The sequence below is a fragment of the Selaginella moellendorffii genome, unplaced genomic scaffold (genome assembly GCF_000143415.4).
Source record: "Selaginella moellendorffii unplaced genomic scaffold, v1.0 SELMOscaffold_76, whole genome shotgun sequence".
Taxonomy (NCBI): Eukaryota; Viridiplantae; Streptophyta; class Lycopodiopsida; order Selaginellales; family Selaginellaceae; genus Selaginella; species Selaginella moellendorffii.
The window spans coordinates 305,004-323,727 of record NW_003314337.1 but is presented as its reverse complement, the minus strand read 5'-3'; the positions used below and the strand labels follow the sequence as shown (position 1 = coordinate 323,727).

The 18,724-nt window shown below is 50.6% G+C and overlaps 8 protein-coding genes and 1 long non-coding RNA gene across 10 annotated transcripts; 3 read left to right on the top strand and 6 right to left on the bottom strand.

The window, feature by feature from the left end:
* Positions 1 to 328: 328 nt before the first annotated feature.
* LOC9641514 (protein IQ-DOMAIN 1) lies at positions 329 to 3,472 on the bottom strand. The gene is made up of 7 exons (XM_002986728.2): positions 3,365 to 3,472; positions 2,752 to 3,229; positions 2,481 to 2,624; positions 1,860 to 2,207; positions 1,571 to 1,801; positions 1,404 to 1,517; positions 329 to 1,347 (listed from the first exon to the last, which is right to left on the bottom strand). The coding sequence occupies exons 3-7, from the start codon at positions 2,598 to 2,600 to the stop codon at positions 481 to 483; spliced, it is 1,680 nt and encodes a 559-aa protein (XP_002986774.1). The 5' UTR covers positions 2,601 to 2,624; positions 2,752 to 3,229; positions 3,365 to 3,472; the 3' UTR covers positions 329 to 480.
* Positions 3,274 to 6,116, bottom strand: LOC9641513 (protein EMSY-LIKE 3). Its single transcript, XM_002986727.2, has 11 exons — positions 5,806 to 6,116; positions 5,518 to 5,729; positions 5,333 to 5,442; positions 5,030 to 5,267; positions 4,786 to 4,974; positions 4,668 to 4,736; positions 4,360 to 4,611; positions 4,226 to 4,288; positions 4,098 to 4,164; positions 3,727 to 4,016; positions 3,274 to 3,639 (listed from the first exon to the last, which is right to left on the bottom strand). Exons 1-10 carry the CDS (start codon positions 5,858 to 5,860, stop codon positions 3,766 to 3,768), a joined length of 1,506 nt encoding a protein of 501 aa, XP_002986773.1. The 5' UTR covers positions 5,861 to 6,116; the 3' UTR covers positions 3,274 to 3,639; positions 3,727 to 3,765.
* Positions 6,117 to 6,142: 26 nt separating this feature from the next.
* On the bottom strand, positions 6,143 to 7,407 carry LOC9641512. Its single transcript, XM_002986726.2, has 2 exons — positions 7,036 to 7,407; positions 6,143 to 6,955 (listed from the first exon to the last, which is right to left on the bottom strand). Exons 1-2 carry the CDS (start codon positions 7,395 to 7,397, stop codon positions 6,169 to 6,171), a joined length of 1,149 nt encoding a protein of 382 aa, XP_002986772.1. The 5' UTR covers positions 7,398 to 7,407; the 3' UTR covers positions 6,143 to 6,168.
* Positions 7,408 to 8,545, bottom strand: LOC9642021 (V-type proton ATPase subunit c''2). The gene is made up of 4 exons (XM_002986725.2): positions 8,413 to 8,545; positions 8,259 to 8,336; positions 8,013 to 8,183; positions 7,408 to 7,687 (listed from the first exon to the last, which is right to left on the bottom strand). Exons 1-4 carry the CDS (start codon positions 8,526 to 8,528, stop codon positions 7,519 to 7,521), a joined length of 534 nt encoding a protein of 177 aa, XP_002986771.1. The 5' UTR covers positions 8,529 to 8,545; the 3' UTR covers positions 7,408 to 7,518.
* A 159-nt stretch (positions 8,546 to 8,704) lies between these two features.
* On the top strand, positions 8,705 to 11,767 carry LOC9641511 (CSC1-like protein At1g62320). Of its 2 annotated transcripts, XM_024660596.1 has the most exons (12): positions 8,705 to 9,074; positions 9,170 to 9,209; positions 9,267 to 9,419; positions 9,478 to 9,613; positions 9,673 to 9,774; positions 9,832 to 9,951; positions 10,008 to 10,088; positions 10,139 to 10,479; positions 10,528 to 10,773; positions 10,826 to 11,150; positions 11,204 to 11,437; positions 11,509 to 11,767. In XM_024660596.1, exons 1-12 carry the CDS (start codon positions 8,942 to 8,944, stop codon positions 11,737 to 11,739), a joined length of 2,142 nt encoding a protein of 713 aa, XP_024516364.1. In that variant the 5' UTR covers positions 8,705 to 8,941; the 3' UTR covers positions 11,740 to 11,767. The 2 variants fall into 2 exon arrangements, with proteins under 2 accessions (XP_024516364.1, XP_024516363.1); XM_024660595.1 differs by having other exon boundaries at positions 8,705 to 9,209.
* On the bottom strand, positions 11,749 to 14,666 carry LOC9642020. Its single transcript, XM_002986724.2, has 3 exons — positions 14,598 to 14,666; positions 11,918 to 14,394; positions 11,749 to 11,859 (listed from the first exon to the last, which is right to left on the bottom strand). Exon 2 carries the CDS (start codon positions 14,374 to 14,376, stop codon positions 11,929 to 11,931), a length of 2,448 nt encoding a protein of 815 aa, XP_002986770.1. The 5' UTR covers positions 14,377 to 14,394; positions 14,598 to 14,666; the 3' UTR covers positions 11,749 to 11,859; positions 11,918 to 11,928.
* Positions 14,667 to 14,777: 111 nt separating this feature from the next.
* LOC9642019 lies at positions 14,778 to 17,145 on the top strand. Its single transcript, XM_024660597.1, has 7 exons — positions 14,778 to 15,016; positions 15,064 to 15,167; positions 15,234 to 15,330; positions 15,382 to 15,515; positions 15,569 to 16,055; positions 16,104 to 16,790; positions 16,844 to 17,145. The coding sequence occupies exons 1-7, from the start codon at positions 14,855 to 14,857 to the stop codon at positions 17,111 to 17,113; spliced, it is 1,941 nt and encodes a 646-aa protein (XP_024516365.1). The 5' UTR covers positions 14,778 to 14,854; the 3' UTR covers positions 17,114 to 17,145.
* LOC112341095 lies at positions 17,062 to 17,484 on the bottom strand. The gene is made up of 3 exons (XR_002990427.1): positions 17,370 to 17,484; positions 17,211 to 17,323; positions 17,062 to 17,157 (listed from the first exon to the last, which is right to left on the bottom strand). It is a non-coding gene; the product is annotated as an uncharacterized LOC112341095 (long non-coding RNA).
* Positions 17,370 to 18,211, top strand: LOC9642018 (dolichyl-diphosphooligosaccharide--protein glycosyltransferase subunit DAD1). Its single transcript, XM_002986780.2, has 5 exons — positions 17,370 to 17,563; positions 17,616 to 17,663; positions 17,718 to 17,805; positions 17,922 to 17,965; positions 18,025 to 18,211. Exons 1-5 carry the CDS (start codon positions 17,408 to 17,410, stop codon positions 18,106 to 18,108), a joined length of 420 nt encoding a protein of 139 aa, XP_002986826.2. The 5' UTR covers positions 17,370 to 17,407; the 3' UTR covers positions 18,109 to 18,211.
* Positions 18,212 to 18,724: the final 513 nt, after the last annotated feature.

Here is an 18,724-nt window from a genome sequence, read left to right as displayed (position 1 = left end):
AACAAAAACACTTGCACTTCAATTGCCCACCATTGTTCTAGGCTTTGATCATCATCGTCCCTAAAGAATTTTAAATTCTGAAGCACCACAAAGATCAATCTTAGTGAAAAATTTAGCACTACCAAGTCTATCAAAAAATCTGAGAGTGGTTTCTGCAATGCACCACTTGGTGTCTGCAGATCCTGCCAGTAAGCCTGCTGTGTCTTGAAAACTTGCTCACTTCGTAATGAGACTGGTCCAGTGATCACAGCAGCAGCTTTCGGTGTTGGTATGCTATTCTTATTGCTCCTTGAGGAGTTATCAAAACGAACACTTCATGAAGGAAGACGTTAAACGCCTTTGTAAGCACTGCGTTCTTGGTTTTTGTGCTCGATTCTACAGGATTCACGTACTGAGATTCTCCTTTTACACATCTCAGACTGGAAAGTCTACAACGCTTTTGTAGAGTTTAAAGCTTAACTTTTTCTCATGCAATCTTCTTCACGGCCTGAAAGGCCTTCGAAAATCTCCTCCCGCGTCTCGCAAGCTCATCCACGATCGATCCAAAGAGAGAGGCCCAGTGAAAGCTCCACGATTGCTGTTGCTGTTCCTTCTCGCCGGAGAGATTTGCTGTTGCCTTTGCTGGTGGTGTCGAGAGGAGCCTCCAAAGTTTCCATTGCCCGGCCGCATATCCAGTCCCGACAGGGAGTTCCGCTTCCTCGAATGGTGCTGCTGCCTCTCGGACGAACTCGACGGTCTTTGCTTTGGAGCGCTCTGAGAGCGGGACTTTGCCTTGGTCGATTTCGTAGAAGCCATGTAGCTGGGAAAGCCATCGTAGTTGTAGCTGTAGAGCTCGTCGGCCTGGTGTTGCTCGCTCCTGTTGGAGAGAAAAGCGTTGCTTTTGGTGGTCTTGGAGCCAGTCGTAGAGAATGCGGGGCTGCTCTTGGCAGTTGAGAGGAAGCTGTCCTCATCATCGTAGTCGCCAACAAAAGCCGAGTAGATCTTCTCTTGCACGTCGTTGCTAAACCTGTCGAAGCTCGCGGCATAGAGCTGCTGTTTTTCGGCGGGGCGGTTCGGTGGTGGCGATGTCGACCAAGTGTTGGTATCAAATGTTATCGATTCGGATGACAACCCAGACTTTCTTCTCGGCCTGCGCTTTGAAAATCTGGCCGAGTCTATCTCCACCACTTTAGCACTGCTCTCGGAGCTTCTGTCTTGCTGCGCAGCATCAGGAGCACTTCTGGTGCTCTCCTCCGCGGGAGGACCTCCTCCCTGAGTTTCCCATGGATGAGCAGCCATCCATCGTTCCAACCAGCTCCATTCCCAGGGGCTAGTTTCCGACTCACAGCCAAGATTGTTGGCTCCACTCTACAGAAGAATTTGCAGTGTCACGAGAGACAAATGGAAAAGCTTACTTAAGTTACCTGGTGGCCATAAGCATAAGCCAAGGCTCTTTCGCGCTTGAGAAGTCCGATCTGCTTTTGATCGAACTTGCACTGCAAGTCATCCACGTTTCTAGCCGAGGTATCCCATCCGTCCTAAAAGAACCAAGTAAACTTTGGGACACAATGAAAACCCGGAGCACATTTACCACGGATTTTCTAGGACGGACATCTTGCTGATGCTGCTGTCGCCGGTGACGAAGCTGCTGTTGGGGCGGCAGGCCTTCGTCGGATGCACGACGTGCACGAGCACGAGCTTGAACTTTAACAAGCGCCTGCATGCAGTGGAGTGTAAGGGCAGCTTGTTTACGAACAAGATGACCGCGGAACAAAGCTTGCAACCTGACCACAGCCTTGAGAGCTCGCAGCGCTCTTCTAGCCTGTAGAGAAAAACGGCAAGCTTTACAAATCGACCGATGAAGTGGTACAACTACTTACCAGATATCCTCGGAAGCCAGTCTGGATGATCACTGCGGCCCACTCTTCCAAACTCACGCATCCGCGAAACGAGCCTCCAGTGCTGGTGAGACGAACCACTGCGGCCGCTGCTTGAGCAGCAGCCACGGCAGCCTCGGCAGCCGCAGCGGAGGCAGCCGCAACCGCAATTGCATGCTTGCTCTGGTCCTTTTCGAAAGAGAGGCTGTCGCTAATATCAAAGTCATGCAGAGGATGGTGGTGACTATGGCGACGCTGATCGTCGCTCTTGCGAACGGCATCTGCTACAGCCGAGTCTTTGGCAGACGATCTTCCAAAGCTCCACCTGCGCCTCTCTCGCGGCTTCTTCTTCTGCAAAGCAAATCAACCACAAGGAATCAATACCCTCACAAAAATCCGGGAAAACGACAGCAGCAACAAGGAAACAAAGCACAAGGCGATAAAACTCCAAACTTGTAAACACGGCGAAGAAGCGAGTATTAAAACTCTCGAGCAAGACGTTTCTGATCGTGAGATGTGAAGACCACAAAATCTGGCAGCCATAACTTCAACAGCATAAAGAGGAAAGAAAGAAAGAAAAAAAATTCAAACTTCGGTGGAATCGATGGGATTGGAATCACTTACACTGGACTCCTCGCTCTTGCGTTCTTCAAACGAAGAGATCTTCTCCTTGGAGGACGAAGACGAGGACTTGCTCGACTTGACTCCAATGAAGCTCAAAAACCACCGGCTAGATTTGCCCATTCTTGTCTCTCACAGGAGCATCACCTAAGCGAGAAGATCACACAGTAAAGTCAACCCTAGTACAAGGAACAAGAGAGGACACAAGATCACGGGAATGCATGCCTCCCGTGATCTCACTGTACGAAGATCAAGCCGAGAAAGAGGAGCTCACCTTGCGAAAGGGGGTTTTGTCCCACTGCGACTACCGAAATATCGCCAGGCGCATCGAAAAGAGCAAATGCAGCTAGAGCGCGAGCTGGCGATCAATCCAGGCAAACGATTGAGCGCGCACAACCGAGAGGAGACGAGGCCGAGAGCGCATGTAAGCAGGAGAGTGGATTAAGAAGCTCCACCAGCGAGCGCGATGGCGATGGCGATGGCGATCGAGAATGGGGCGCGGCGGCGACCATAGCTCGCGGCCTCGACCTATATGGAGGAAGAGAGAAGAGGGAAAACTGTGCCAACAGCCCGATTCGAAACTCGGCCTCACGTCCGCCGATTCTACAGCCCCGCATACGTGTCGTGACACGTCAGCGACACGTCACTGCGCCTCCAGCGTGGAGCACCCGACGGCGCCGATTGCATCGCTGCGTGTACGCGAAATCACGGGTGTCATTAAACTGGAATTTATGATGCATTATTCCGCTTTTCTGCCGAACCAAAAAACAAAGAGAAAAAATGAAAAAATGAGGAAAAAAAAAAAAAACCCATTCAATGAGTCCATCACATTAAAACTTTTCGATTGAAGATAAGGATAGATAGAAGCAAAATCTCTCCTCCTTTACCTTGTGTAATAAGCTTTAGAGATCGATCGACGATGATCCATGTGAAGAGCTCCCAAATTTGTGGAGAGTTCCACACGATCATCACCACTGTTGTGGGTGAGACTTCTTCCCTTGATCAAAGCCTGCATCTTCCAAATCATCTTATGTTACAAATACAGCCTCCTGTTCTTCCCTGTTCTTCCCCAGCCCGCCTGTTAATACTGTAAAACTACCTGTTAATGAATAGTTGTGCTGTGCCAGTGTACAAAAAGAACCTCAATCCGGCTATCGTTTCCCTGCAGCAAAGTTCCATTTTTCCAGAGCTCAAAGTCAGCCATGACAAATGCCTTAACACCAATCGAAAGAAGAAAAAAGTGACAAACCTCGGTAGGTTTTTTTTCTCTTTGCTGTGTTGTTTGCTTCTAGCCATCTTCGTCTTTCTCGTCACCGTCCTCCCCTTGCTGATCATCGTAAGCGTCGGACGCCGCACCGCCCTCGCCGGCAGTGTGCTCGCCGTCGGAGCCATCGGCCTCGACCCTCCTCTCGTTTCCAGCAGTTTCTTCCTCGTCACTGTCAGCGTTCGTGTGTTCCCGACTGTTTTGAGCGCTGCTTCTGTGCTCCCTTTCGTGATCAACGGATTGAGTTTGCGACGAAGGTGGCTGCCCGGCATCGTCTGAAACATATGAGAACAATTAACAGACCACAGTCTTGTTTCTTCGTCCCGGAGCATTTATTTCGAGAGCATAAAACATACCACTCTCGGCTTCGTCAGACGACTCGCCGACTTGTGCTAGTGCTCTCCTGATATTCTCCTCGTGAGCCTGAAAGCCCGCGCTGTTAGAAAAAAGAAAAGCAATAACTCCGGGATGGGAAAAGCACTACCTTGGCGGCTTTCTTTGCATCTTCGAGCTTGGCCAAATCGTCATCCTCCTCCAGCTTGTCCACCTATTAAAGGCAGTGAAAAGGAAATTAATAGTAATTTCTCTGTCATTCGAGTGTAAAAAAAGTAGCACAACCTCCTTCGCCAGGTCTTCTATTGGTATAAGTCCGAGTGATGACCGCGAGCCGTTCTCAGCCGAGGATGGCCCTTTCCATCCCCGCATTTTTGGAGTACCGCCCCGTGCTTTTCCACCCGGTGATGCTACGCTACCCTTTGGCCCTCTCTTCATGCCGCGGCCCATGCCACCTCTAGCAGCTCCAGGTGGCGGGGCTTTGCGTCCTATAACTGCATTTGGACCCTCGACCCATTTTAAGTCGCTCGGAGGCACCTGAGAGAAAATACCACAATCTCAAACTCGCATGATAAGAGCAAACGATCGCTTACTTCTTTGAGATCTATCCATTCCCACGTCTCATTTGCGGTGTCCATGTCGTAGACAAGTGCATGACGTCCCTAAAAGACTGAGTTGGAAACAAAATGATAAGAATGGTACTCTGGTTACCGTCTCCGCATTGTAGTCGGTGATAAGAGCCTCGTAGAATGCGTTATCTTCCGGCCATCGCGTTTTAACTTTCTTCCCAATGTATGGATCTATCGAGACTTCGGCTGAATTCTCTGAAGCTTTATTCGAGGGTGGCCTCCCGGCCTTACCGCCATGTCCTTTTGAAGAGCTAGAAGCTCGTCCTTGCAGCTACAGAAGAAAGAACGAAGGTAAGTCGACAGGCAAGAGAACTGAGAAAGTTTGCCTTTTGCTTCTTTCCGCGGGGACCATTGCTTGGCCCAGGACGCTTAGAGCCGGAGGTCGATTGAACAGGACCGGTTTTGATATGTGGAGGCAGCGGAGGCGTTGGAGTCGACGACGACGGAGGCATCGCTGCCTGAGGAAGAAGCGCAGTTTTTTGCTTCTTGCGAGACTGAGTTGTTACAGGAGGCGGCGAAACCTCAGCGGAGGGCGCAATTGCTGGTGGCACCGCGGATAGTTGTCTGAAATGAAAGAAAGAATTAATTTGCAAGAGTACATGTCAAGCAAAAAAAAAAAACTTTCTTACTGGATTTGTTTGATGCTTTCATCGCTCGCAACTTTTCCCAAAAACTCCCGGTGTTGCTCGTCAGTGACGCGCAATTCTTTGCGCAAATCCGTCATCAGCCGCTCCTTTGCCTAGGACAACATCCCAAAGTCACAAGGATGAAAGAACGAACACAAATGGAAAAAAGAAAACCTCCAACAACTCACCCAAGTGATGACCTCCGACTGAGCTCCAAACGCACGTAAAACTGCAGTGTAGGCCTCCTGCTCCAGCCGATGGATCATATGATCCACACTCCCCGAAGGCTGCGAGCTCGCGTAGATCACGCCCGTGGCAGCTCTCCCATTCCCACTCACGCGGACGCCTCGCGAGGCACGGCCGCCGGCGGAATGCGTGGGCGGCAGATCGTCGTCAGTCCCTGGGCGCAAACGCTTAGCTATAGATCGCTGCCGAGGAATCGATCGATCGACGGGAGAGGGAGAGCGAGCGCTTACCGCTACTGTCCAAGGGGTCGTCGTATTCCATGCTATGCGAGCGCCTTCCCGACATCTATCCTCGCTCAGCGCCTCCACATTGCCCTAATCACTCCCTCCTGGGACACAAAAAGATTTCCCTTAGGTTGTGTGTAGGACGTCCTTTGCCCTGTTAATCCTTTGGGCGCTCGCTCGTCTCTCCTCCAGCGCGGAGATTCGACAAACTCTCCATATCGGCCCCCCGCCGCGCCGCCACTACGCCGCCAAGTACGAGCGGCGGCGCCGCCTCAATCGCTGGTCCGCTCGAAAACCCTAAAACAGGCCCACCGAAGCCCTAGAGAACAGGGGAGCGCTTATCTCTGTCGGACAAGCAGCATTTTTCTTTCATTTCACGAGTCCCAGATTGATCATTCCCCAGGCAGTGCTGGGCCATTTCTTCTCCTTGGCATTCATCTCTAAAACTCTTCCCCACGCGATCCAGGCCTCCCACGCGACGCGCTTGTCCCACGCCGTGCCCCACTGCAGCAGCCGCTCCAATCCCAGCGCCGCCTCCACCGCCGCCTCCTCAAACGCGCCCTCCAGGCAGCACAGTTGCGCTAGAACAAGATGGGGCTCGCCGATCCACGGGTTCCTCTCGCAAGCGCCGCGGAGCTTCCCCGCGATCCAATCGAACCCCTGGCGCTTGAGATCCGCGCCCACTGCCTCGAGATACAAATCCCTGGCCGCGATCTGGTCCACCGGGCGAAGAAGCTTGGAGCAGCCGTCGAAGAGGGGCGGGAGCTTCAAAGCTATGGCGGCGGGAGCGTCGCATATTCCGTTATCCTGTTCTTCCTCGTTGAGGAGCCCCTTGAGGAGGAGGCCCATGCGCGAGATCGAGCTCATCCACAGGCCGGGCTGGACGTCGCCAGGCCAGAGCGCCCAATAGTGATTCCCGCTGAATCGGAGCTCGCCATCGCGATTGTCGAAGAGATTGTCTTGCCAATTGTAGAGCTGATCGCAAAAATCGGCCATGGTGAGCAGCACGAACACGGCCACGATGCGTCTTGGCAGCCTCACGTCCTCGCCATTCCGGATGTTCTTCACGGTGATGAATCCATCGGGAAGTAGCAACTTGCTTTTCTTGCAAGATCGATCGCTAGCGGCGGCCTCTTGCAGCTGATCGTCAGAAAACCTGGCAAGAACAAAGAAAGAATTGGGGGCAGAGAAAATTTCGATAGGCTCGATCGATGTCGCGAATTTCGAATGGATTACCTGAAGAGGAGCATGTCGTGGATGAGCTCCTGCCGCGGCACGATGCAGAAGAGCTCGACTAGCTGCTCGGCCGGATCGCCGATGAGATCCTTGACGCGGCTGCGATCCACGCCCGGCTCGAAGATCGCGAGATTGACGTAGGAATTGGAGTAGGACGAGTGGAAGAGGCCGCAGCGGCACACATCGTCGGGCGCGCCCCAGAGCTTGAGAATCCTGTAAACCTCGACCAGATGCTGGAAGAATGTGCCGTGCTTGTGGAAGCATTCCGAGGCGCCCGTGGATCTGAGGACCGAGAGCCAGTGGGGGAGCGCCGGATCGATGGCGGCGTACTCCTCGCGCAAGAACAGCCTCGCCTTCTCCATTGCATGGAAGTGAAAGAATCCGCCATAGCCATTTTATGGGAGAGCATATTTTACACGCCACGTAGAATATGCTTACTACACCGTTTCGATCCACTCAAAAGAAGGAGAACGAACGAAATATTTACGTGGCTTTGGGCCATGTAGCTTGAGCAGACATGATGATCCCAACGATGACGCCGAAGAGACCCAGCGCGCTTCCAAAGATCTCAATCACCAAAATTTTTACAAACAGCGTCGAGTTTTGAGCGTCGGAGAGAGCGCAGCTGCTGCCAATCACTCCAACACAAATCCTGCAAGGAAAACTCGAGATCGTCAGAACTGGACGATCCAAAACTATAAGCTCAAACTCTCGTTCCTTGTCAAGCCCCAGAAAAAGAAGAATTTGCAAGGAAGAGCTACACGAAAGGCAACTAAAAAGGAGAACTTTGAGAACTTACGAAGAGCTCACTGTGAAATCTTATAACTAAAAGCTCGAACTCTCAAGACCCAGAAAAAAAACAGAAATTTTGCAGGGAATTGAAGAACTGAGCTGTGAAACGCAGCTAAAGTGGAGCTCAAACAAAAACTTTCTAGGACAACCTTAGAAACTACGAAGAACTCACTGTGAAAGCTTACCCGCAAACAAGATTTGCAAAGCCAACGATTATTCCAGAGGCGAAGATGGAGTAGCCAGCGCGCATCGACTCCGCTGTGTGCTGGTAGTCTCGAGTGACAGACTCCAGCTTAGTCTGCAAGATGATGGCAACTATAACTCCATAGATTGCAACAGCCTCGCAAAAAATCACACTAAAACATTATGCGTGATTAGCTCTTTGAGCAACCAAAGAACAAGCAAGGAGCGCAGAAAGAAAAAAGAAATACCTGATGAGATTCTTGGATGTGATTCTTGGAGCTTTGATCGCGGCGCCGATGAGACTGCTCCCGGTCACGTAAATCCCCCTAAAGAATTTCGAAAGATTGGAGAATTTCGATACAACTTGATCTATCCGCTACAGATTGAAGAGAATTTACACACCAGGATGCGCCGAGCACCGAAACGCCGATGGAAATCGCAATGCCGATCGCGGCGAATGTGTAGGGCGAGATGTAGAGCAAGGCGTGGCGCCACGAGCTGCTGTCCGCGGCCCTCATTGCTGCGAGCCCTAGAACACGGGAATATGCGTGGAATGTCTTAGCTGGTTAACGGAAATTATTTTTAACTTGAGATTTAGGGTTTAGGGGCACGTGGCGAAATACCATAGTCCCCCGTTTCAACTTCTTGGGGGGAAGAGCTTTTGTGCCTGATCTTTAGGGTTCTTTAGCTTTTCCGCGATGATCAATCGATCCCAGAGGCATTCTCAGCTCGGCCAGCGGAATCTTTCTCCTGCTGGCGGCGCGCTGCGATCTCGTAGTTAGCACGCGTAAGAATCGATTGCTTTGTAGCTCAGCTCCTATAGCAACTACCAAGAGTGTGTTGGCGGCAAGGAACGTTCGATCGCGAGAAGCGGCAGATCGATCGTGAGCGATGGCGACTCTCCAAGATCTCATGCTGTCGGCTGCGATTAATGGCGGATCCACGATCGTCTTCCTCCTCGTCTTCGCGTTCTTGCGGCTCCAGCCATTCAGCGACAGGGTTTATTATCCCAAATGGTTCATCAAGGGCGTCCGGAAGAGCGAGGATCGACCGATTAAGGCCAGGTTTGTGAACCTCGACCCCAGGGCGTATTTGCATTTCCTAGATTGGATGTGGGAGTCCATTCGGATGCCAGAGCTAGAGCTGATCGATCACGCAGGGCTGGATTCGGCGATTCTCTTGCGAATTTATCTTCTGGGGTATGCTCTTCCTTTCTCTTAGTTTTGGATCGCTCGCTTATGCCCCTTAATTTGCAGCTTAAAGGTTTTTGTGCCATTGCTGGTTTTGTGTTTCCTCATTTTGGTGCCCGTGAATGCCACTGATACGAACTTGCGCAAGTCCTCTGGGAAGCTTTTCTCTGCCGACATTGATAAATTGTCGGTGGCAAATGTGCAAGATAGATCCGACAGGTTCTTTCTTTTTTATTTTCTTGTATTGTTTGATCTTATAAACTTCTACTTCCATTAGACTCTGGGCACATATGCTATTGACATATGTGTTTACACTGTGGACGTGTTACGTGCTCCACAACGAGTACAAAACTGTGGCTTTCATGAGATTGAGATTTTTAAAGTCTCAGCTGAGTCGACCGGAACAGTTCACGGTCTGTTGTTGGTTTTTGTTTGTTTTTGTGTGATCACGAGTCTTCCTATTTCATTTCAGGTTCTTGTTCGGCAAATTCCTGACGATCCCGATGAAACTGTGGGTCTTCATGTCGACCACTTCTTTCGTGTCAACCATTATGAACACTACCTTATGTATCAGGCAGGTGAAATTTTCTAATCATGCTGTTCTATTTTTCTTACGAAGTTTGAAATGCAGATTGTATATAATGCCAATAAGCTTGCAAAGATTGTTAAGAAGATTGAGGACATTGAAAACAAGCTAAATTATTGTCGTATCATGGAATCAAGAAATCCTTCTTCCAGGCCTCAAATCAAGGTTTTCATCTCCCAACCAAGTAAATCAAACATGCTAATCTAGTACGTCGCTTGCAGAAAGGATTTCTCGGGATCAGAGGAGAGAAGCTTGATGCCATGAAGTTTTACACATCAGAAATAGAGAGACTTGTCGGCGAGGTAAGGCATAATATAATTTAGAACTCGGCCAATGATCGTGACTTGAGCAGGCAGCAACAGAAAAGGAAAGAATTTTCAGCGATGAAAAGGCAAAACTTCCAGTTGCATTCGTTACATTCGACTCGCGTTGGGGAGCTGCTGTCTGTGCTCAGACTCAACAAACGAAAGACCCTACGAAGTGGCTCGCGGAATGGGCGCCTGAGCCTCGGGATGTGTATTGGAGGAATCTCGCTATTCCATACATGGAGCTCTACTTTCGAAAGATCGCCATAACGGCAGCAGTTGTCGTCCTCATTCTCTTCTTTATGATTCCCGTGACGTTCGTGCAGTCACTGGCAAACATAGAAGACATTGAGCGGACTGTCAAGTTCTTAAGACCAGTAATCGAGAGGTAAGTTTTCATAACTTGTGAAACAAAGTTGACGGTTTTTCTTTGCAGGAAGTTTATAAAATCGATACTACAAGGATTTCTCCCCGGTCTAGCGTTGAAAATTTTCCTTCTCATTCTCCCCAGCGTCTTGATGATCTTGTCAAAGGTAGAGGGACATTTATCTCTGTCGAAGCTGGACAGGATGGCAGCAGCCAAGCACTTCTACTTCATGGTCTTCAACGTTTTCTTTGCCAGTGTCTTCACTGGCTCGGCATTGCAGCAGCTCAAGCTTTTCTTGCACAAATCACCCTCCGAGTAAGCAAAAACTTCTTATCTCTAGCACGCTCTCAACGTAAGCGTGTTCCAGCATTCCACAGCTTCTAGGCGATGCCATACCACTCAAGGCCACCTTCTTCATCTCCTACATCATGGTGGACGGCTGGGCGAGCGTGGCCGGAGAGATCCTGAGGCTCAAGCCGCTCCTCTTTTTCCACTTTCGCAACATGATGTTCGTCAAGACGGAGAAAGACAGGGAAAAGGCCATGGCCCCCGGCGGCCTCAGCCTCAACACTGCGCTTCCTCACGTCGGCCTCTACTTCTTGCTCGGCCTCGTCTACGCAGTCATCGCACCGATCATCCTCCCATTCATCGTCACCTTCTTTGGCTTCTCATATCTCGTCTATCGTAACCAGGTTGGATTCTCTTGTTTTCCTCCACTTCTCCTGTAATCCTCGTTGCGTTCCAGGTGATCAACGTGTACCACCCGGAGTACGAGAGCGCTGGCGGCTTCTGGCCCCATATCCACAACCGGGTCGTCGCTTCCATGATTATCATGCAGCTCACGCTACTGGGTCTTCTTTCCACGAAGCGAGCGGCCAGTTCCACTCCATTCCTCGCCGGTTTGCCAGTCTTAACCTTCATATTTCATACGTATACCAAGCGGTGCTTCGAGTCCGCCTTTGTCAAGTTCCCTCTCGAGGTAAGTTCATAGTTTCTTCGAATGTTCTTCCGAGAGTTCTTTCTTCCGAGATACTTAACTCGATGATGCAGGAAGCGAGAGCCAAGGATTTAATCGACCAGGCCAAAGATCCCCACACCGACTTCCGGTCCCTGTTTAGAAACTCGTACACCCATCCCGTGTTGAAAACCGAGGAGGATTTAGAGCAGGGACACCGGGATTGGCAAGAAGGCGACACTCAGCTGGTGCCGACCAAGCGTGGTTCGTCGGCACGCCAGTCCAGGGCCCCCAGCGTAAACAACTCCATGACGGGTTTGTTGTGATCCACCTAGTTATCAAACCAAAACAGCGTTGTACATAGAAACGTCAAAACCAGAGAACAAAAATAAAAACAAATGAAAGAAGCAAACGAAACGATGGCGATTCGAGTCGATTCGTGCCTTCTGTAACAACACATGATTAGACCAAAACGAAAACGACATTCAAGTGAAGATAACTTACCGTGCTGCTAGCTAAATCCCGAGCCCGGAAACGGAATAGGCTGGCCGGACGTAGCCGTCGAGACGGTTACCTCCGTAGTACGTGCTGCTGCTGCTGCTACCTTTGTTTCCTTTGCCAACCTCTAGCAGCGACAGTATCTCCGCAAACTCTTTCTCCTCGGGCTCCAGCACCTTCTTCGGAACGGGAGCGTCCTCCGTCGAGAAAATGGAAGTCAGGAGGCGTTCCAGGTCCAGAGAGTCATCAAAAGTCGAGTCCTCCACGCCTGCTGTCTTGTACGCAAATGCCGTAGCATTCACAGGTGTGTGAGTGCTGGCCCAGTGTGTGGCAGTAGCGGCTGGTACTGGAGCTCTGTCCACTGCTTCTTCTTCACGCAACGCTGGGCCTTGAGCTTGCGTAACTGGAGCCAAAGAAACAGGTTCCTCTGTCCCTGCCTGGTCCGGAGCTGGCGCTTCGGAAGCTACTTTCTCAGTGAAAGCTACTTTCGACGGCAACCCGCAGTCGTCTCCATCCTGAGCAGGAAAACATCCCTTGATCTCCACCTTTTTGCCCCTGATAGAAGTATACCGGCTTTTCACCGCCTTGACTGCCGTCTCTGGCTGCTTGAAGAGAACGAATCCAAAGCCTCGCGACTTGACCTTCCCCGAGGTCTCGACGTAGCATATAACAACCGCCTCGTGAACCTCTCCATACTCGTACTCCATCTCGTCTCGGAGATCCTCGGAAGTCACATAAAGTGGCAGGCCCCCGACAAAGACTTTCCTGGCATCCACGAAGCCCTTCTTTGTCGTCGGATTGCTACTCCCTGCTGCTGCGTTTTTACTAGTGCGAGGATGAGCTGGACATCCCGGACTGCCGTCGGAGCGCCCGAACAGTGCAACCAGGCTCTCCCAAGGATGCATTTTCAGCGTCTTCTCGTCAACGTTTAGCAGCGCGTACATCTCGCGAGTCGGAGCAAGGTTGCATGGCTTCATGTTCCGGAGGTTGCAAACGTTCCTGTTTGCTCCATACTTGAGAAGGACCGCTGCGCAGTGTATATGGTTGTTAACCGCAGCATAGTGGAGTGGTGTCTCCTTCGTCGCAGCTATAACGTTGACACCTGATATGTCCTTCTTCAGCATCAGGCAGAGCGCGTCGCAGTGTCCGTGGCCGGCAGCTGTATGAATCGGTGTCGCACCGAGACGGTTTCCGAGCATAGTATTGGCACCCGCATCTAGCAGATTCTGGACGATGTCGAGGTTGACGCGCCGGTCATTTGAAGGTGTTGCTTGTCGGAGTATCCAGTGAAGAGGCGTATTTCCGTCACCATCTTGCTCGTTTACCGGAGCCCCGGAGCTTAGCAGCAATTTCACGACCTTGACGTCATTTCCCTGGCAAGCTCGGATCAAAGGCGCCGAGAAAGAGCTCTGAGGATGCGCCGTGAGTCTCGGATAAAAGAGCAGAACGCACTCCAAAAGCTTTGTAGCGATTGACAAGCTATCCTTCCCCTGTGGAGTGTCCTGTCGCTTCTGTAAACTGTAAAAACTCCTAACCGGTAGCGCTGGTGATGCCTGCTTTGGAACTGCTGTGAACTTCTGCTGGTTTTGCTTGGACAAAATCCAAGACTTATCACTCGCGGCCGAGGTCTTCTTCTCGGGTTTCACGGATTTGAGCGACTGTTTTCCGCTATTCCCGCTGCTGGCAATTTTGATCTTATAGCCGGTTCCGTCCACGTCCACTGGCGAAAAAGGTGTCGGAGGTAGAATGTACGATAGAAGAAGATCCACAACGGTACCAGGAACTTCCACCTCCGATCTAGGAACAGCATTGGCGACCTGTCCGGCCGTGAGTAGAAGCGAAACCAGGGCCACCACCTTGAGATCCTTGAGCAGCTTGCATGCGATCGAACTTAGCTGGTCTTTGCAAACCGGGACTAGCAGCTGGATTGCGGACAAGTCCTTCTTCCTCACACTGTCCACTAGGTTCGCTGCCGGGGTGCTGACCACATCCTCCTGAGACTCAAGCTTGGAGCTCAGGAGAGCCTCCTCGAGAGGCAACAGCGCCGCCTTGTTCTTGAGGGAAACGCTGGCACCATGCTTAAGAAGAACCTCGATGCACCTGGTGGAATGGTTCCGGCAAGCATGGTGAAGCCCGGATCGTCCCTCGCTGCTGTTGGCGGCATCAATGCGGGCCACTGGAAAGGATCTGATGCCAGTAAGCAGGAGCTCGCAACACTCCCAACAGTCGAGCGCGCAAACCAGATGGAAGAGCTTGGTGACTAGAGCGTCGTATGACGCTCGTTTGGTTTCCCCAGAAGCCAGCTTGCCGCTTTCTCGTTTAAGCGCTTCTTCCAGCTTACTTGCATCGTCGTTCTTGACGGCCTCGGTGAAAAACGCGTCCAATCCCTTCTCCAAGCTAATGTCCGACTCATGCGTTGTTAGATGCCTCTTGGATGAAGGCTTGTCCTGGAGACAGTGGAACATATTGATCGGCGCGGTCTCCTGCAAGAATCGAGAGGAGAGCGTTAGATCGACGAAGTGGCGCCTCGATTAGCAAGGAAAGAGCTGGCATTTGTAGCAAGCAACCAAGATCACTGGCAAGGAATGAAAGAAAGAAATCGGAAACGGAAGAGCCCGAAATATCCCAGGGCAAGCATCGTTTCCGATGGCGCTCGCTGCCTAGACGACGATCTCGATCGACTCACCCCGGAATAGCTAGGATCGATCGGGAAAGCTCGCGATTTTCCCTGGCGCCTTCCTCCTCTCCGAGCGCATTCTTGTGAAACAAAAAATTATGCTAGGTAGAGATATTCCGCTAATACACACCGTTTTCTTAAGGATATGCCGTTAGCGGGATATTCTGTTGGCTCTTGTTGGGGGTCAAAATTAAGGTAATCGCTTTCTCCCATTTAGCTCTAGCCTTGTTCTCGATCGAGGGATTCTTTCCCACGCTTTGCCAGGGATGCTACCCCGAATTACTCCAGAGAAATCGTTCAAGGAGAAGTATGTGTCGCTGTGCGAGGAGATCTTCTCCGGGAGGAGCCCGATCCAATTCGCGCGGGATCGAGGAATCCAGGGCCGCACTGCCCTAACCAGATTCTGGGACGAGCTCCTCTTGCTCAAGGTAGCTCCTAGATCGCCCGCATTGTCTAGAATTTGCATTCTTGTTAGGTGAACCAGGAATTCCTGGCGCAATGCGTCTCGAGCAGGACGGAGGAGGAGCTCCGGCATGGATTAAAGCCGATTATCAACGAAATCTTTGCAGCTTGCGTGACGTGAGTGAGTTGTGAGTTGAGTTCGTCGATCGAGGAGTATAGAAATCTTCTTCTTTTGCTTCACAGGTATCTAAGCGATGAGAATTTTATCCGAGTCGCTCACGCGCTGGAGAGCCTCGCGGTTCTCACCAGAGAGATTTTTCGAAAGCGATTCAGCCAACAGGTGAGCGATTGAGTGAGGAAGATTTCCATCGAGATTTACGTTTCTTCGCAGGGTGTGACCATTACATTGTTGCTTGCTGGCTCGCCAGATAACGCAGACACGTTTTTTCGACGATTGATCTCCAGCGTTGGAACTCTTCTGGCGAGAGACAATGTTCCAGTTCTTGTGAAGTCCCTCGGGCTAAGGTACGTGAACTTTTTTCCTTCTCGAGAGTTTGATCCGAGTGGAATCCTTGCAGGCTGTGCTTGACCATCTTAACAGCCACGGACAACGTAAACTCCAATCCCATCACCAGCTATTTCTTCTCCAACAACATTCTCGACCACCTCGCCTCAACGTTGTCCGTCAAGCTCTCCGCGGATAGAAAACGGCTGGAAGTTGATGCGGTGTTGGTGCTCCTGCTGCTGCTTCTGTGGAGAGAAAGCGAGAACGCCTACGTTTCCAGGCTAGCATCTCCGACAGCCCCTCTCCAAGTCCTGCTCCACACAACGGCGTCAATGCTCTCGCAATCGTCAAACTCCGAGAACAACTTACCAGCCTCTTCTCCAAGTTCCGCATGGGAATGGGACAGCATGGTTGGATACATGAGCGGCTTGCTTGGTTTCACGAGCTCGGACTACCATCCCAATGGTGCTGCCAGGGAAAAGGACTGCGATTCCAGGAGCTGTGGTCTTTTGCTGCTCTATGTTCTTGTGTACCATAGTCCAGCTTTCAAGTCCAACCAGGTAAATCTTTCCGTCCGTCTTTGAAGATGACAACATCGTTCGTCGCAGATCTGGCCAGCAGTGACGGATGACCAGGCAGCTGTTGTCGGGGGTCAGTCTTTGTGTACGCTCTGGGCTGGCGTCTTCAAGACTTTCATCGGCCTCTGCAGAGACGAGTTCCTGGTTGCAACCATGTCCAGTCCAGAGAAAACTCTACGGGCGAAGCTGGCTCTGACGATACTCCGGTGCATTTTCGAGACCCCTGTAGCGTCTCACTACCTCTGGCACTGTGATGCAGACTTGTCGCTGAAAAAAGGTCCTCCTGGCCAGCTTATCTTCAAGAGCCTATCTTGTGACTTGGTGGAGAAAGCAGCCAATATGTTGGCAGACGCTTCCATTGATCCAGAACTCACGTACCGAGCTGCCGTGTTGGTTCCACTCGCTCTCAAGACTGTGAAGGCCCAAGCCTGGCAGCTCCCATCTTCAAGCTTGAATTCGACGTCACTTTGGCAGGCTCTGGTCGCCTCCTGTGCCAGGTGTGGAAACTCCACCTTTTTTCAGAAGCCAGGAGGAGCTGAGGCAGCAGAACTGGTAGCAGGGATCTTAGAGTGGTGCCTGGTCGTCAGCCAGGACATTTTCGAAGGAACAGAGGAAACGGAGGCACTTCACGCGACAGTGATGTCTAACATCAACGCTCTCGAGCAGCTCTCGAATGCGGCAGCATCATCTGGAAGTCCAGCACACAAAACTCAGCTGGTAAGTTTGCAGTCGCTGGAAGAAAATCTTACGTTGTGTGGTTCTTCTTCCAGGTGAACGTAGCTGCTGTCAAGTATCACTACGAGGTCCAGATCGCTGCTCTCGGTGTTCGCGGCCAACCAAACTTCCAGCAAGCTCTCGCGGGAGTGAAGAAGAAGGGCGTGGCGAATTTGAAGCTCAAGGCAAAACACGCCGGGCCTGGACGTGTGTACATCGAGGGGACTCCCGAAACGCGCCTGTTAAACAGTCTCACAAAACTCATACTCAGTGCTCACAGAAACAAAATGCTTGTAATTCCCAAGCTCGAGAACGAAGCAATTTAGTATCAAACCAAGCGTCCAACAAATTTCTCCTAGCGACCTCCCATCTATGCGATTCCAAACAAACGAAAATTAATGGGAGAAAAGAAGATCCACTCACTGTGATCACTTCCATCTCTTCCTTGGACAATGGCACCCGCTTTGGTTGAATCGAGGCACTCCCAGCGCCGCTAGAAGCGCCCCTAGGAGTCGGAATCGATGGCGCTTTCCCGCCTGTAAATCCATGATCGAATCAAAAAATGCTGCGAGAAATCTCTACCGGATGCCGCGCGACGATCCGGGAACTTGATCTTTGGAATGCGCTTGAGAATTTGCTGCCCGGCCATCCTTTCTTTCTCGTCAAAAACCCAAATCTTTGCTTTAGGGCTACCAAGAACCCTAGCTATGGACGACGCGCGGGCGCTTGTTACGTCGCTCAGATCCGCGTACACCGCCACTCCGACGAAGCTCAAGGTAGAGATTGAGTTTGCCATTCCGCGATCTGATCTAACTCCTGGTTTCTTAGCTGATCGATCTCTATGTCGCCTATGCCGTGATCACAGCGATTGTCCAGGTTTGTTGGAATTCTTCTCGCGATTGACGGCTGATTCTTTGTTTGCTGCTCCAGACCTTGTTCATGGCTGTGGTTGGATCTTTTCCTTTCAATGCATTTCTCTCGGGGGTTTTGTCCTGCGTAGGAACGGCTGTTCTGGCTGGTATGTCTATAGATCGATCGAGAGTTCTAGTTTCCATGCTTTTTTTCTTGGTTGTGTGTTTTTCGACCGCCAAACTTCCATATTTGTTTTTTTTTTTTTTTGTTTTTTTTTTCCAGTTTGCTTAAGGATGCAAGTAAACAAAGCCAACAAAGAATTCAAGGTAAGCAAGCAGTGATTCAACTAGGCTACAAGGATAGAAGTTCTTTCTTTTCTTCTCAGGATCTTCCACCGGAGAGGGCCTTCGCTGATTTCGTCCTGTGCAATCTGGTCCTTCACCTGGTAATCATGAATTTCCTAGGATGAGAGAAACTCTTCCTTCGTGCTCGTTTCTTACAAAGACAACGAAGAACTTTGACGGATTTTTGTCCATGAATTAAACCTTAGAGAGCTCGCACCTCTCACCTCTTGTGGACATTGCACAGGGACTAGAGCACCACTTCCGGGAAGCTCGCCTAGTTTTCGATCAGATCAAGCAGCTTTATGCTCAGCACGGTGAGATATTCCGATTGATGCCTCGGGAAGCATGCCGTGAATGAACTCGACAAGCCAAAGAGGTTTTTGATTTCCGCCTTGCTCCAGCAAACACTAAGAAGCGAGAGCTCTCGACATGGACGATGATGATCCCCGTCATCATGGATGATTGAGGGTCTTCAGTCAGCTAGGCGAGGCGGACTCCATGACATTGTGCTTAATAAAATCAGAGCTGCTCCTCAGAAGAACCGCTGCATTCCATTTAGGAATTAGAGTAACTCATAAACCTCCAAAAAATATCAAAAAACCATATGGGAATAAATGTATTAGGGGGTAATATATATATACATATATACATATATATACACACACACACACATATATGTATATATATATATATATATACATATATATATATATATATATATATATATATATATATATATAT